This window comes from Glycine soja, chromosome 19 (genome assembly GCF_004193775.1).
Source record: "Glycine soja cultivar W05 chromosome 19, ASM419377v2, whole genome shotgun sequence".
NCBI classification, from domain to species: domain Eukaryota; kingdom Viridiplantae; phylum Streptophyta; class Magnoliopsida; order Fabales; family Fabaceae; genus Glycine; species Glycine soja.
In genome coordinates, this window is record NC_041020.1 from 324,782 (window position 1) to 342,405 (window position 17,624).

Here is a 17,624-nt window from a genome sequence, read left to right on the forward strand (position 1 = left end):
AAGTTTTACAGACCAAGCGATGTGGGACAAAGGAACTAAGACCACAAACTCTAACAGGTTATCAGTAGAGGCCCATGGATGATTTTTTATAACTATTTGATAGGGAAAACATGGTCACAAAGTTCATTGCAGAAGCAAATACAATTGATAGGATGTTGATGTAGGGTTTCCTTCCTTAGTTTAAATATGATGTTCTATGATGGCTTTTTTTTTACTTGGTTTAGCTTGATTATTGGCAAACTCATCAAGGTAAGTACAAACACTTTGCTTTTGGGCCATGGTAGGTTTACTCAGGTGTGCATGGAAATTAACCTTCAAATTTGATGGAAGTGTTAATATTAGAGGTCATTGGTATTATGTGGAATATAAAGGCTTACATTTGTTTTGTGGCAAATGATTATGGTCATAAGAGCAAATATTTCACTTTAACTACCCCAAATAGTTGGTTCGGAGATAAAAATGGTAATAATGTAGATATTGAGGTGTATGGTGAGTGGTCAATAGTTCAACAAAAGAAAAAAAAACAATATTAAATTGGGTTGTTGCTTCAGTAGTTCATTGGTAATAATGTAGATATAGGATCCAATATTGATTCTAAGAAGATACTCGTTATCATTGAAGACAATGTGAATCGGGTTGTCGCTTCAAGTTCAACAATATTAAATTCCAATAATGTCACTCAATCAACAAGCCATGGTGGAAAAAAAATTTATAGATATGTGCAAAATTCAATACGTAAAAGGCCACGTAAATATGGAAGGAATAATCCACATGTTTCTCAAGTTGATGGAATTTCTAGCACATGGCAATCCCTAAGCAACACATGTAGGGTATACGCAAAAAGGGATGAACGCTTCATGCAATAAGGATACAAAGATGACATCTAAGGAATCATTTTCACCTGCACAAACCAATACAGAATTATCTTCGATAGTTCGTGCTAAGAACATTATGAAAGTAGTTATGAATTCCACTTTTTTAATAGAAAATTTGTTATCTCAAGATAAAATACCTTCACCTATTTACTTGTTGCAAGTGATTTTTTTAGTGGAAATCCTTCATGTGAAGGGACAGACATAATTCTTAGCTGCAGAGTGAACCACTATAAATTTTTTGCATTTTTCCTATTCATTACCTTTTTCATTGGAAGCTTTTGAACTTTGTAGTTTTATGTTACATATATATATAGACACACACACACACACACACACACACACACACACATATACACACACACACACACACACACACACACACGCATATATATATATATATATATATATATATATATTTCAAAAAATATTTAACACAAACTTCACACTACTACAAAAACGACAGTTCTAAAGTACATTCAAAGACGGTTGAAAATAATCTTTGAAGTCAATATCGTTGAAAGTCTTGACTTTCGATGACGGTTTCATAAAAAATCGTCTTAGAAAATGATACATTTTTAATACGGTTCTTAATACATTCTTAGTAGAATCATCTTAAAGGAGTATCATTTTAAGGCGGTTCCAAAGTACATTCAAAGACGGTTGAAAATCGTTTTGGAAGCCAACGTCGTTGAAAGTCTTGACTTTCGATGACGGTTTTATAAAAAAACATTCTTAGAAAAAGGTATCATTTTAATATGGTTCTTAACTAAGAATCATCTTATAAGGTCACATGTAGATTTTATTTATTTTTATTTTTGGCCACATGAAATGGTCAACCCCAAAAGTGCTTTAGCAAGATAAAAAATTATGGATACAATATGAATATTTTATAGCACACATAAATGCTCAAAAATGAAAAGATGTTCATAATTAATAATTAAAATTTACAAATATATACAATATGCATATTACTAGGCTCAATATGCATATCCAATATTCTGGAAGGAAATATATATATACAGGATTATGGATGTGAAATTTCAATAAATCAGCACGGAAACAACAAAAAAGGTAGTAATATAATCCACCATGAATAGATAGTGTGATTATACTTGAATGGAACAAAATATTTAAAAAAATTTGCTGCCAAAACATTAAAACTTCAACTGACAAAAAGATTTGATATAATATGTTATCAACAATAAAATGTTTGACTATGTAAAAGAACACTTGAAATAGGTTTTAAATAAATAAATAAAAAGAGTAACAAGTACGTAGGACCTCTCAAAACTATTGTACATGTTTGCCCCATAGCAACACCAGAAAAATGAATCAGTTTATCCTCGCTAATCATAATCTCCTCAATAAGGTCGCAATGTCTAAGCTTAACAGACTTTAGATTGTGAAAGGTTGACGCAATTTCACCACCAGTTACCGAAGGCAGACGCTTAATCCCATCAAAATCAACATGCTCAATAGCCAATATTCCTGCATCAACAAAGAGCTCCTCTGGAAAACTTCAAAACAAGAGAGAGAAAAAAATCAATTTATATAATATTTTGATACATTTTTTTAACAAATAAGAGAGAAAAATGTTAAATAATTACATTTAAAAAACTTATGTGTCACAACTACCTCACATACAAAGAAACTTGAGCCAAGATAACTTCACAAAGTACTAACACAGAATGTAGGACTTACATGACGTGCAAACATGTAACAGAATTGCTTCTTTCACAACACACATTACAAGAGGTGAACACCCCCTTCACATGCTGTCAATAGCACCGTAACTAGTAGATTGAAGCCACAATAATTTACGATACAAAAGATAGAAATCATTTCACAAATAATATAGATAGATAGATAGATAGTTAAATAGATACACACACTCCTTAAAGGAGGATTGAACAGAAACTACAATGTTAAAAGAGACATTGCAAAGAATTTCAATGTCATACCTGAGTATTATCCATGAAAAATGCAATTTGGAGTGCATTTGGATAGTCTTCAAATTGTTTATAAATTGAGCATGCAATGTCCAAAACTAGCATATCATTTGGTCCTAGGAGGTATCTACAAAATTACATAAAAAAATATATAAATATAAAATATGACATGTTTGTCAGAGTAAGTGAGTCAATTCACCCCAAACAACATATACAAGAAAAAACCAAGACAGACATCTGATTTATCATGTAAAATGCTTACAAGTCAAAATAGCTTCCTCCTAAAGATATCTTTAGAATATTCACTCCAATTGCAACTCAAACTACATCTATAAACCTTTATAAACTATCACTCTCAAATAAGTTTTCAAAACCAAACTTAGAAGCTTCAAAGCCAGGCCCATGACTACACAAAATCAATCCAACCAGAAAATTAACCTTTTTCTTGCATTTGTATGCAAATCAGTGTAGCTTGTCCTCCCATGCATACTATCAATGTAATTAGAAATAAACATAAAACTATTTAAATTTAAGAGGCAGACCTTCAATTTCCCCCTTAACTTTGCATAATAAAATATACTCAAGTCAGTTTGCATAAGTTTCTTTATAAAAATGAAATAAGTCTATCTCAAGCAAGCTAAAACTAGCATATGTATAAGATAAAATCAACATTTTTAGAGAATCTAAATAATTTTAAACAACTTGATTTTAACTTATACATAAGTTAATTTTAACTTATAAAAAAGTTTATTTTATTTTTATTATTTTTTCTATGAATACTTACAAAGAAATTTATCTAAATAAAGCCTTAAATTAAATAATAACCGATAATTGAAAACGAAAACATAAAATGTGGAAAAAAAATAGTCATATGACTTTTTCAAAGATGTTGTAATCTCTCAATAATTCAAAAGGAACTAGATATCTCGAACTTCCAAGCAGTAGTAATAAGGTTAACTAATTAACTGAGGTAGCTTCACTAATGAAGATGAACTTGAGTTCCTATCAAACAAGGACATTGCAGCAGAAACAACTTCAAAAAGTAACAACACTCAATGACAAAACCTTGCTATGTCAAAACTTAAAACTACTTTTCAAGAAACAACTATGACTTGCATATGTTTATTATATTATAGATTAACATAACATGATCGTGAAAAAATGAACAATCAACACATGCAAACATGCAGGGTTACACATATTAGTTATACCTCCATACATTCAACAAAGTCCAGGGCCTTAAAAATTATTTCTGGGACCAACAATGAGAGTATAAGTGGTGAAGTTAGTGTGTATGGCAGAGGCCTATTGGGAGGTCAAGCACTGAAAATCAACATGATGAAACAATAAAGAAGTAGAAGCCTTGGAGCAATTAGAAGGTCAGACCAGTGGAAACTTGATGCAGCAAATTACCTAAATTGTAGCTTGTTGTCCATTCCTTTTGTCTACCTGGGCATACCTATTGGGGCAAATCCAAGGTGATGTCAGTTGTAGGATCCTATCCTCAACAAGTGTGAGAGAAAACTAGCAAAGTGGAAGTAAAGACACATTTCTTTCGAGGGGAGAGTGACTCTTATATAGTCGGTTTTAACATCTATTCATATCTATTTCTTTTCATTTTTCAGGGTCCCTAAGAGGGTGGTGGACAAGTTGGTGAGCTTACAACGCAGATTCTTATGGGGTGGCGGATCTGAGCAAAACAAGATTGTCTGGATTAACTTGGAGGCAGTGTGCCTTCCAAAAGAAAAAAAGGGATTTGGGCATCAAGAACATAAACTCTTTCAATCTTGCACTGCTTGGCAAATGGAAGTGGAATCTATTTCAACATCAAGGACAATTGTGGGCTAGGGTACTTGAGTCTAAATACGGTGGATGAAGCATCATGAGACACCAACGAATCCATATGGTGGAGGGACTTAAAGATGGCTTCTCAACATTTGCAACAGGGTGATGCCTTCCCAAATAGCACATTGTGGAGGGTTGGTTGTGGTGATAAGATCAAGTTTTGGGAGGACAACTGGATTGATGGAGAGGCAACATTATTAGCAAAATACCCTAGGTTGTACCTTATCTCTTGTCAGCAAAATCAACTTATCCAGCAGATGGGAGGCCACAAGGACATAGGGTGGGAGTGGGATTTCATATGGAGGAGACCACTGTTTGACAGTGAGATAGCCATGGCTGTTAATTTCCTAAAGGATGTTGAAGGCAAGCCAATCCAGCCATATAGAAGAGATGATTGGGTGTGGATGGCAAATCCAAGTGGCCAATACTCAGTACAAAGCGCTTATAATATGATGATGGGGGAAACAATAGATGGGAATCAGGATGGAGCTTTTGAGGAACTGTGGAAACTAAAGGTCTCAAGCAAAATCTCAGTCTTTGCATGGAGGTTACTTAGAGATAGACTGCCTACAAAAATAAATCTACAAAGGCAACAAGTGGAGATCAATGACAGGCATTATCCATTCTGCAACAATAGGGAGGAGGATGCAGGCCACTTATTTTTTCATTACAGCAAAATTCTTCCTATTTGGTGGGAATCTCTGTCTTGGGTGAATATATTAGGTGCTTTCCCACAAAACCCAAGACAACATTTCCTTCAACATGTATCTGGACTAGCTAATGGAATAAGGGTCAACAGGTGAAAGTGTTGGTGGTTGGCTCTGACATGGTCCATATGGCAGCAGAGGAACAACATAATTTTTTCCAATGACACCTTCAATGGCAACAAATTGATGGATGACGCAGCTTTCTTACTCTGGACATGGCTTAGAAGTTTCGAGAAGGACTTTGCAACTCACTTTAATCAATGGTCTAGTAATCTTAAAACAGGGTTTGTTTTTAGCTGAGGCTAACAATATAGGCTACTAGTAGACATTACAGTCATGTATTTAGCCAGATTTGGTTCCTATCGAGCCTACATTAAATCTGATATTTGGAACCAATATTGTATGGTCTATCACAACTTTGTAACCTTTGTACCTCTGGTACTCAGATTTATATATATATATATATATATTTATCTTTGCTGACAAAAAAAAGTTTTCTGCTCTAATACATATTTGTCATCATAAATTTATTTGTTGTATAATTTATGAACTATCTAATAATGTGTTATAAGTGAAATGAAGATAATTTGATTAAAATATGAATTTATAAATCTTTCAAAATTTGCTTTGAAATATAACAAATTATGTTTTTGAAAATAAATATGTACGAACTGTTCAAAACAAAACGTGTTTTCAAGTCCAACATATGGTTTTAACACAAAAGCATCCAAATGTATGTTTTTCAATTAGACAATCCAATAGTCTTTTCACAAAGAGCGTCCAATGTGTGTTTCTATGTAGTACCTTTTAGCTTGACTCTTTTCTATATACTCAAGTGTTTTAAATATATTGGACAATGTGCTTTACACATTAATCAATCTAACATGCTTGTTAATTTGGCTTAAGTGTTTGATATAAAAAAGAAGACATCAACCAAATAAGTAGGAATAACATGCAACCACCAATTAGAATTTGTTGGATGATACTCTTTAATTTTGACATCGCTTTGTTTTTCAACGCTTTGCATTGGACTTAAAGTTTCAAAACCTCACTTCTGTGAGTTAGCCTTTTGATAACCTTTGTGATCTTGTTAAAACTTGAAGAAACTTAGTCAAAAAGAATACTTAGTTTTTGAAATATCATCATGTTAAGATTATGTTATTGTAAAGCATAAAGAGCCTAACAAGAACACTTGGTGTAAGTGTTTCTTGATAGTGAAAGTACTAAACATAGCTAAGTTATAGAATGGACTAGTATAAACCTCTTTGCGTGATCTTCAAATTTTCTCCTTCACGTGTTTAAGTTTTTATATTGCAAACAAAGCTTTTGGACTTTTATTTGATTTTATTGAGCATTTGTCCCATCTCTCTCTTCTCATTCTCATTCTCGCTCCTCACTCGATCTTTTTATTCTCTCAAGTCTCATGTCATCTCTTTTAAATTAAAAAGGGAAAATTGTAAAATTATTTCTATTTTATCTTTAAAACTTCTATTTTAAATTAACTTTAAAAAATTATAAAAAAAACTTAGCATTTGCCTTTTAACTAAAAAAATCCAAACATACAAGTGATTTATAATCACCAATCTTGTACGCAGGTATATAATTTTTGCATTTTATATAATTTTAATTAAGTTCTTTTTATATGTATCTTTTTGTCTTAGCCATTCAGTTTATCTAAAGAAAAAAAAATTGATTAATTTGGAGTTCGACTAAAAGATAAATAAAATTTAATTAATAATTGAGTTTATATATATATATATATATAACTTGTTATGACGTTGTTGAAACAAATGTCATTATTTAAGCAAAAGCTTACATTAATCACTAAATTTAGCTCATTAAAACCATTTTTTTTATCCTAAGACAAAACTCAACTCACTTTTGTTTTATAAATTGAATCGAGCTTTGAGGTACTAATATTCTTCTCATGCTTTATCGCTCCCCATGCATGTTTGCATGATGTTCTAGTGATAGTGAGGGCACAAAGCTGCAACGAGTAATTAAGAAATGAAAAATTTATTGGATTTTTTTTATGAAGAAAAAATTACTGAGTTATAGTTCATAATAGATGACTCATTATTTACAATGAATATACTGAAAATTATTGTTGAAATATATTAAAAAAATATGTTAAGAAATGAAAAATTCATTGAGTAATAGTTTATAACAGATGACTCATTATTTACAATGTTTTCAGTATAATATGTATATCTAGGTTAATTATAAATTTTAAAAAAATGACAATAACTAAGTTGAGGAAGTGTGTTATATGATTTATGGTGCACAAATATATAATAATCGTTAGATTTGTTGATTATATATTGAATGGTTAAGATAACATTTGTTATCAATTTCTACTTTTTTTAACACGTTATCTCTTATGTTGAATAGCTAGAGCAGCCATGTATTTTTGCAAATGTGCTCTTAATATCTTTGTGAAGGTCTCTTCTCCTCACCCCCTGTCCACGACGTCATGTTTAGGAGATTCTTTCCTTTGCCACCACTCCCCTTTTCATTTTTTTATAAATAAATATTTGCCACTAATGGCATGCCTAGTCCTCAAGCAAACAATCACCTAACAATAACGTATCAAAGAAATGACGTGGAAAAAAAATCTACCATTTGGGACATGCTTAGATGAATGTTTACAAATTTGATTTTACAATTTTTTTGATTAAAATTGATTCTAAAATAATGTAATTACTATTTAGATGCCTTTATTTTAAAAGTAAGTCGGAGCTAAAATTCTATTAAAAAAATTATTTAATGCGAAAACTATTTAAAGTTGTTTCACATTAATCAATTTTGAAGCCTGAATAAATTCCTCAACATGGAATCAAACATGCAAGTATTTATCTAAAATCATGTTAGCTAGTATTTCAACATGATGTTAGCTTGTATTTCAACATGATTCTAGATCATTTAACTTAAATCCAAACACGCTATTAGTAACATGACTTAAGCTGTTCTAAGTAATTTTCGAAATCCACATCTATTTATTGCGGGTATACAAAGCAAGATGAAGATAGTCATAAATCGGAGCCAGACAAGAAAGCAAACCAGTTTCAACTTTCCAAGAAACAATAATAATAAAAAAAGAAGTCAAAATATCCACTTTGGCACAATCCAACTAACCACAAAGTCTCCTCATAAACCTTTCATCAGGGAGCAATAGATTCTTCTATACATCAATTAATCAAGCCATGCTACCGACCGAACCAACCTCGAGGGGGTTGGACTTCGCCATCATTCATGAGCTTATCCAGCACTGCATTTAGGTCAACAGACTGACCATTCTCTGTCAGCTTCCGAACCGTGGCCCTCACATGGTCTCTAGGGAATCCCATAGTAGAAACTTTGTCGACCACATCATCGACAGAAACCCTGCCTCCAGTTCCAGCAGAACCTGAGCCACCACTCACTGCAGATGCAGTTGGTATTGCTTGCGGGAGTACCCTGGCAGTTGGGAGCTGAGGGTAACCGCTACCACCACTCGGAGCCACTGAAGCAGTTGGCAGTTGTTGTGGTTTTAGTGCAGGAGTGCCAGCATACTGAGGTGGTCCACCATAACGATATTGCTCGGCAGGGCCAGATAGTGTACCATATCCAGAAGAATAGCCTGAACCAGATCTGCTTGATGGTGGTTCATATGCATGAGGTGGTGTCCCATAGAACTGTTGGGGAGGAGGAGGACCGGTGGGTGACTGAGATGGTGGCTGGCGGACATTGGGAGGATAATTCTGAGGAGGATAAGGTGGTTCCTCAACATGGTGACCAAGTGAAGATTGTAGTTGAGGCGGATTCATGGATGGATGCGACGGTGGCTGCTGTTGAGGTAGATGAGGTGCTGGCTGAGGGTACTGGGGATGCGGGATCTGTTGATATTGCTGATGCGGTGGTGCCCCGGGCTGAGCATGTGGCTGCTGAGATAACGGAAGTTGGTATTGCTGATTTGGTGTTTCCTGAGACTGAACCGGTGGTGGGAAGTATTGATCTCTCTGAGGAGCAGCTGGGATTTGGTTTTGAGGGAATTGGTTTGGAAGATGAACTGGAGGTGGCAAACCCTGTTGTGGGGAAGGTTGAGGAGGTGCATTAGGGGGAGGAACAATAGGGATTGATTGTGGAAGATTTGCAGGGGTAGGAAGCTGTGGTTGAGTTTGCCCAGGAGCAAATGCAGCTTGCTGAACAGGATCAGTAATTGTGCTAGTTTGTGTTTCTGATTGCGGATCCGTCTTTGACACTTCTAGCTTTGCCAGTTGCAGCTGAGCTTGCACAATATCTTGCTTGTCCTTGATAGTCTGCACCCCTGATTGTACCTGTATATTTCATTTGTCAAACAAAACAGTAAGAAAAAGACCAGTATGAAAATAAACCATAATATATCATGAACTAAAGCTTAGAGATAAAGTTTAAGTTAGGATTATACAAACAGTAGCATGTTCATACACCAATTTATTAAAATTAGCTTCATTGCTCCTCATAATTAGCCTCTACATAACTTTCCCCATGAACCATTCATTTAAATATTTTGCTCTTCTCATTTTTTTTTTATTTTTGAACTAACAAATTCAGTCTATAATTTTAAATGTTTCTTTTCACTATTACAGAAAATTTAAAACAGTATTAAATTCAATCATGAGTGCCAACTCTCCCAGAAGCTTAGGAAGAGAAGCTTAATATTGACCATACATAGCAAACAACATAGGAATTGGAGAACTAACCGAATTCACAAACATTTCAATATCATTCATTTTTTTATACTGAAAGTGGACTGCACAAATAAGGATTTACAGTAAGAGTTTTGCATGATAAATTTATAGCAGAAACACACAAAGTCAAGTCACATTGTTGCTGCCTTAAGACCCGGTAACCAGGCGTTCTATCGCTTACAGGGAAAAGTCTGGGTACATCTAACCTTTCCAAACAGCAGACAAGACAATAATGGGAGTCTTGTGTATAGGCCACATTTTTTGTTATACATTTTGCTCAACAGAAGTTATGTAGAAAATTTAGGGACAGAAAAGCAAGAATTTGAAATGAAGCCCAACAACTATACTGAGATATTGTCCTGATATCTGGTGTGAATAAAATGTCAGAATCAAATTGAATGGTTGAACATAAAAAAATGTTTATGGATTAGGATACAACTGTTTATGGTATTAAATGGTTAATTATATGTTTTACTTGGATAAACTTTTGTAATTCTTATACCATATATATACAAATATTTACATCAACAAAATGTTCCTAGTTATCAAGGGTGGAAGGGGGTGGGAGCAAGTGGGTGGAGGGAGTGTTATAGATAAAATACCTCTCGAAGACTATTCTCCATCTGCCTCAATTTTCCATCAGTGCTACCATGACTATTTCCAACCGATACCTTCAAATCATCCACGGAATTTTCAAGATGGTGGGTTCTGGTTTCTAGTTGTGTTAACCGCGCACTAACACCTTCCAGAACATGAAGCATATTTTCCATATGTTTCTTCACGGTACGATCAATCTCAGACAACATTGTAGCATCAAAAGCACTTTGGTCCTTTTCTACAATGACTTTCGCAGGTTCCATTGAATCCAGAGAATTGTAATTCTGCACCAGATGAGGATGAATGAATACATAAAATTCATGAAGAAAAAACACTACACCGAGATGGTACAATAAATTATTAATGCTACACAACACTAGATATGAATCATCACCCAATTATTCAAACACACAAAACCTTCATGCAGCAACAATGTAAAACAACTAAAGCTATAAAGTTGAGAGCACAATTCAAATTCAAGAAGTAACAACAACAACAACAAAGCTTTATTCTACTAGTGAGATCAGCTACATGGATCACAAAACGCCATTCAGGATGTTTAAAAACCAACGCTTTAGGAATATCGTTGGCAATTTGTGCACGACAAGCCGTGATCTAGACCGCTATAGCAGCTGCAACAGCTGTGACACCAAAACACTATGCTACAGTGACTACCGGCCACTCTGCCACTATTGCGCCATGCTATAGCGGGCTATTAACAACCTAGAAATAAATAACTACATAGTATCAGCTAACTCTTACTGTTTCAAGAACAACATTTGGAACCCAGACATGAAGACAAGTATCTTAAGTAACAGTGTCAATATTTTACACACAAAAAATAAAGAAATTTTTTGGAACATGAAGCTCCAACTTGCCACGCCACAACAACAGGCTATAGAATTTTGGATTGGGATTCCCTGCAGTCACAGATTTTCCGCATTCACTCATTCAGCTAATCAGAATTGTTGGATGTAGATCGGATGACTCATATTCTATGTCGATAAACCTAGCTTAAAATAAGTATACAAGATCTAAACTGACCAATTTTCATCCAGTGGTTTTGATTCATGAATGCACGAATGTATGAATGCAGACCCAAGCTGAAAAGTGGCGATTTGGTAGAAACGACAAAGGGGGCAGACCTAACTCCAAATGCTGAACCCCCAGATTTCACAAAACATACCTTCCATTTTCTCTAAGCACTTGCCACTCTGAATACATTCAAATATGCATAATTTTAAAAACCACACGCAACAACAATCAAAGGGCTTTTCTATTGTGTGCCAGCGGCGGCAGGCGCACGGTAAGAAGTCAATAATAGAAACAAAAATTATTAGCAAAGAGAGTATTTATCAGATTAATTGCTTGCATTCCTTGAGTAATTTAAAACAGTTAACATAATATATTTCATGAACACACAATAGAGAACCCAACAATGAAAAAACTAAAGTGAAATAGTAAACATATATATCCTCCTTCAGCATTGAAAGATACCAAACACCCCCTTCGAAGAGGACTCTCAAACTTACGGTATGGTCCATGAGCACCACATGTCCATGTTCCCAAACATTCTTCACAAGGGCGTGGGTTCGATTCCCGCTGTCGATGTGAGGACCTTCATGGTGAATAATCTATAAGTACCTCTATAAGCGTTCAATGAGCCTCGAGGCATGCTCTGATGCTCTGATACTGATGAGTCCCCAAGACCCAACTCACCTAAACTTTTACTCAAAAAAATATAAAAAAATCTCCACGTAAACACATAACCGAGTTTTTCAATAAAACTCAAAGGAGTAACAAACAGCAGCAATCACAAGTAACAACAGGGAGACAACCTCAAAGGTAATTACCAAACAAAGCTTAGCAACTAATCTTTGAACTCTAATTAATCCAATACCCATTAGTAAAAAATCGCAAAACAAAACATCCCATAAGCTAACCAATAAAAATAGAGAACACCCAGATCAGCAAACGAGTTAAAGACACAAAATTTGGGGAGAAAAGAGAAAAAGGTTACTTTGAGGATGGGAGGGGAAGCGTTGGAGTTGGAATCGGAGTTCCAAGGGCGAGAGAATGCGGCGGAATCGAAATTATTGGAATTGGAAGCGGCGAGAGGGCGAATCGGTTGGAAATCGTAGCTGGGAACGATGTCGTCTTTGCTGATCCCATTGCCACGACTCGCTTTTTCTTCTTCATCTTCATCTTCGAGATGATGATGGTGATGGTTATGTTGGTTTTGTGGCGGTTCTTTCATGAGGTCAATGAAGTCCTTGCTCTGCAACTGCGTAGTGGAAGAAGAAGAAGAAGATCCGTGAGCGTGAGTGAGATCCATAATCTGCTTGTCCATAAACGGCGTCGTATTCATCGATGAATTACCAGACTGAGACTAAAGAGCACACCAACGAATTCAAACACAGCACAATGGTTGGGTGCGAACAGCAACTGTGTTGAGTTTTTTATCATATAAGAAAACCGAAAACCTCTTCGATCAACAACACTACACTATCCTTCTTTCTTCACTTTCTCATTCCAAAAACAAAAAATAAAAAAAAATAAAACAATTATTTCTTTTCTTTTATCTCTTGTTTTTTTTTTAAAAAAATCTCACAAGTTAAAAGGATAACATATTTCAGTAAGTTTTTTTTGAAGAAAATATTAATATCTTTACTTATATTTAATTCGTAATTTGTTATTATTTATTTACTTAAAGAGTGTTTGGAAGGGGAATTTTTTTTCAAGTTTTAGAATCATTATTTCATAAAACGAATAAAATTTATTTAGTTATCATAAAAATATTTAAATAATTTTTCTAAGAATAAAAAGTTACGTGATATTTTTTCGTGAGAAAATTGTTAAAAAAAACATTTGCATATGTAAACTCAAGAGTATAAAATTTTAAGAAGTTTGATAAAGATAAAAATATGATTAAAAAGATCATAATTAAAATTATTTTGAATCATTCAATGAATAGATAAGTAAAAATAAAATAAAAATAACTTTTCAAAAGTAAATAAATAAGTATAAATACGAAGAGTACTATACTAATAACTTTTGTTACTTAAGCATGAAAAAGTAAGAAGTACAAAAGATTTTTTTATATTAAAAACACAAAGTTACTAATTACTAGATGTTTTTTAAAATATTTTATACTTTTAGCGTATATATTTATAAATATAAAATAGATAAGTCTTTATTTTATTTTTGTCATCAAATTAAATAACATGATAAATAAAATAGAAGAATGAAAATATTTTATACTTTAATGCCTCCTGCATGATGTTCCAAGCGTGACCATCTTCAGATCAACAAAAGGAACATAACAATTAATTAAGGATTAGAAAATTGTTATTAGCATTCCTCACTGGAACTAGATTTTGCACGTGTGAACTAGAAAATTGTTATTAGAAAATGGAAGTAGTGACTTATTGTGCTTAGTTCCTTAAAGATCTAAGCACAGATAAGTCTTATAATATTATATTTATCTTTGATTTTGTAATTGAACAAAACACTGGAAGTGACTAACAACAAATACAAGTTTTTTATCCTCTACCATAACAAAGATAAATTAAAGTTGCGTAGAATGACATAGTATTTTAAGTTGATACTATTTTTCATGTTGCATGCATGAATGGTGGATTAAAATAATAATGTCATATTATACTATTCCCCTTATTATGTTGAGAGGATATAGGAATCTTTGATATGTATCAAAGAGTTTTGTATCCTTATGTTGAGTTCTATATTTTATGCAATTATGGACGAAATTTTAGTCTCTTTATTGACATAAATTATGTTATTCACCAATTTTATTAAAGGAACCTATTATCGTTACAACTTTATCCTTATTCATTAATTCTCCATATATATATATATATATATATATATATATATATATATATATTAATTACTCTTAAAATAACTTAATGAATTTTATATAGTTAAATTATTCTATTAATTTTTTTAGCTAAAATAATAATAATATTTTTCAATAACAACAAAATAAAAGACATTAGCAGTAGTAAACATGATGAAAAATTTTATTTTTACAAGAAAGTTTAAAATAATTTAAATTTTAACAAGAAATATATTAAAATAATTATTTATAAACATACAAAAATTAAGTACACATTAACATAATATCAACAATAACAAAAACTAACACTCAAATTTGGATAATTACATACTATTCATTCCTATTTATTATATTTATATTTTAAAAATATATATTTCATGTAGGTATTGTATTACTAATATTATTTGGGAAAAAATCATAATAAATTTTAATAGCCTTGAATTTTTTAGCTATGGTTTATTTAAATAAAATATAATTAATCATCTTCCCCAATTTTAATGCAATTATAGTTTAAATTTATTAAATATTTTAAAAATTAATAATTTTATTTATATGTATATACATATGTTTTAAAAAATATTAAAAAATTATATATTTTAAAATCTAGTGTATATAATAATATATTATATGTTTGTATAAATGAGCTAAGCGATCGAACTTAATAGGATTTTTTAAAGGCCTAAGCTTTGACTTTTTAACACAAATTTTATAAAAGTTTAAATTTGACATTTTTCAATAAATGAGTCATTAGGTCATACCTTATATAGATTAGGCCCTTGATAGATTGTTTGACGTATTTTGTAGGATTCAAAATGAGAAATACAAGATTCAAATGTCTCAATTATGATACAACCATTACTAAAAACTAGACTTTTAATATCGATTATTAAAGACTTTCAACATCGGTTATTAACCTATATTGAAACTACCAACGTTAAAAGTATCAACGTTAACATTAGTTATGAAAATCAATGTTAAACTAAATTGTACAACATCGATTTTTTTTAAAAAAACTGATATTGCATCATAAAAAATAAAATAAAAATATAAAATATATATAAATCAACATCGATTTTTAGAAAAATCGATGTTGTGGTTCACATCAATTTTTAGAAAAATCAATGTTGTTTTTTGGTGGACAACATCGGTTCTTTTAAAAACTGATGTTGTTTTTGAAAAATTAAATTGTATATTAGTAGATTGAAAAAAAGTAGATTATGCACAAATCTAAAAATCCCAATACAAGATCTTCTTATTTATTTATTTAGTATAAATTAACATAATAAAAGTAATATGGACTCAAGAATTTGTCCATTAGCAACCCATCATACCAACATTGTTACATCTAGAAATACGAAGTCATAGACATTGAAATAAGATATTTAAGATATGACCCTCAGTAAGTCAAAATGAAATAAATCTTATTTAGAAAGAATAAATTATACAAAGTTGGCTCAAAGGAGGAAATGCATATATTTGCTTTCTTGTTGTATTGGATTTTATATAATGTTCAAAAGTACCAAAAACAACAAAATGTTGCAACATTATAATAAAAAATTTATATACAACATGACACATATACAAGGATGACATATAGGACACGAATCAACATTGGCAATAACATTTAGGTGGTGTAAGCAATATAAACCAATTTCATATCACTCTTTTTACTTTAAACAACATGATTCAAAAACCATATACCATGTTACCTTCTACCTCCCAAAATATGTTACAAAATCGAGTGAAAAAAATGATTATAAATTCTAGTTTAGGTGTTCGCAACAATGTGAAAACTATAATGAGATTTTAAAGTGCAAATTGATTTGAAAAAGATTGAATATACTATTATCCAATTCGATTAAAAGCAAATTGGACTAGATTGAATGATTCAGTTTCTTGACTAACGCTATTTAAAATATTTCTTTAAGACATCGACATTTTTCAAATAGCACAATTTAACTAGTATATTTTTCCCCTTCAATCAAATGGTTTGCATATTTGATAATTGATATATATAAGTATATTTTGGGATTAAATCATATAGAAATTATTAATTTTCCTCTCTTATTTCTTCCTTTTTATGTGAATAATTGAAATTTTAATATCATTTAAGTTTTTGTGCAAGAAGTATTCGAGTTTGTGAATTTATAGTGCTTGGTGAATAATTGTCACATAAAAACAAAGTAAAGCCCAATAAAACAAATTAAAGATCTGAAGATGCTCGCTCGATGCGTCTTAGGCGCTCAGCACGACAATCGCGCTTAGTGTGAAAGTTGCGTAAAATCCAAGTTGAACTGCACCTATAACAAGTGGAAGAGGAGAAGGAGAAAATACACAAAATATTTAAGAGAATACAATTCCTTACCAAAGGCAAAGGCTAAAAGTAGGAAAATCAACCACTAGGAGTCATTTCTTCACTTCATTCCCTTTCTTATCTACTATCGTCATTAGTTATTACCCTCTTACAATTGTAAAGTCTCTTATGGCAATAAGAGGCTAAAAACTCTCTTGTTGGGAGCTTAACAACCAACTACTTTTGATGTAACTATTCTTCTTATCTATTTAATTTTATTTCAATTTCATTGTCTTTTTTTTGTGCTTAATTTTATTGATTGTAGTTTGATCACTCATATTCATGGTAAGTTTTATGAGTAGTGTTGAGAAATGTTTATCTTTAAAAGAACTGGAAAATGACATCTAACTAATTCAAATCTAGGGATATAATGATTTTAGTTAGCCTGTTATACATCTCTATTATTAATTCAATTTAACTATTTTACCTCTTAAAGAGATTTGAGAGAGAAAATAGATAAGTTAGGCTCTTTCACATGAGGGATCATGGTTAGAGTATATGATTAGATGCAAGTGATAATTGAAATAATATTAAATAGAAAAAAATCCTTAACACTACATCAAAAGTAGTTCTGGTAGGCTAGACCTCCAATATCTTCATATTCTGAACAGACTTCCACTTCACCACTCCTAGTATTGTTTTTCTTCTCTTGTTTGTTTTAATTCATTAATTTAATTTAATGTCAATTTACTTTTAATTTAATGTCTTAATTCTAAGACGGTTATTAAAAACC

General features: G+C 32.0%; 1 protein-coding gene across 1 annotated transcript; it reads right to left on the bottom strand.

The window, feature by feature from the left end:
* Nucleotides 1-8,340: 8,340 nt before the first annotated feature.
* LOC114400113 (bromodomain-containing protein 4-like) lies at nt 8,341-13,233 on the bottom strand. Its single transcript, XM_028362395.1, has 3 exons — nt 12,703-13,233; nt 10,688-10,966; nt 8,341-9,692 (listed from the first exon to the last, which is right to left on the bottom strand). Exons 1-3 carry the CDS (start codon nt 13,048-13,050, stop codon nt 8,583-8,585), a joined length of 1,737 nt encoding a protein of 578 aa, XP_028218196.1. The 5' UTR covers nt 13,051-13,233; the 3' UTR covers nt 8,341-8,582.
* Nucleotides 13,234-17,624: the final 4,391 nt, after the last annotated feature.

Excerpts from the sequence above, each read along its gene's own strand:
- LOC114400113 (XM_028362395.1), bottom strand. The coding sequence starts at position 13,050 with ATGAATACGACGCCGTTTATGGACAAGCAGATTATGGATCTCACTCAC. Across the intron at positions 10,967-12,702 it reads CTTCCCCTCCCATCCTCAAA|AATTACAATTCTCTGGATTC; the intron begins GTAACCTTTTTC and ends CATCTGGTGCAG. Across the intron at positions 9,693-10,687 it reads TGGAGAATAGTCTTCGAGAG|GTACAATCAGGGGTGCAGAC; the intron begins GTATTTTATCTA and ends TGAAATATACAG.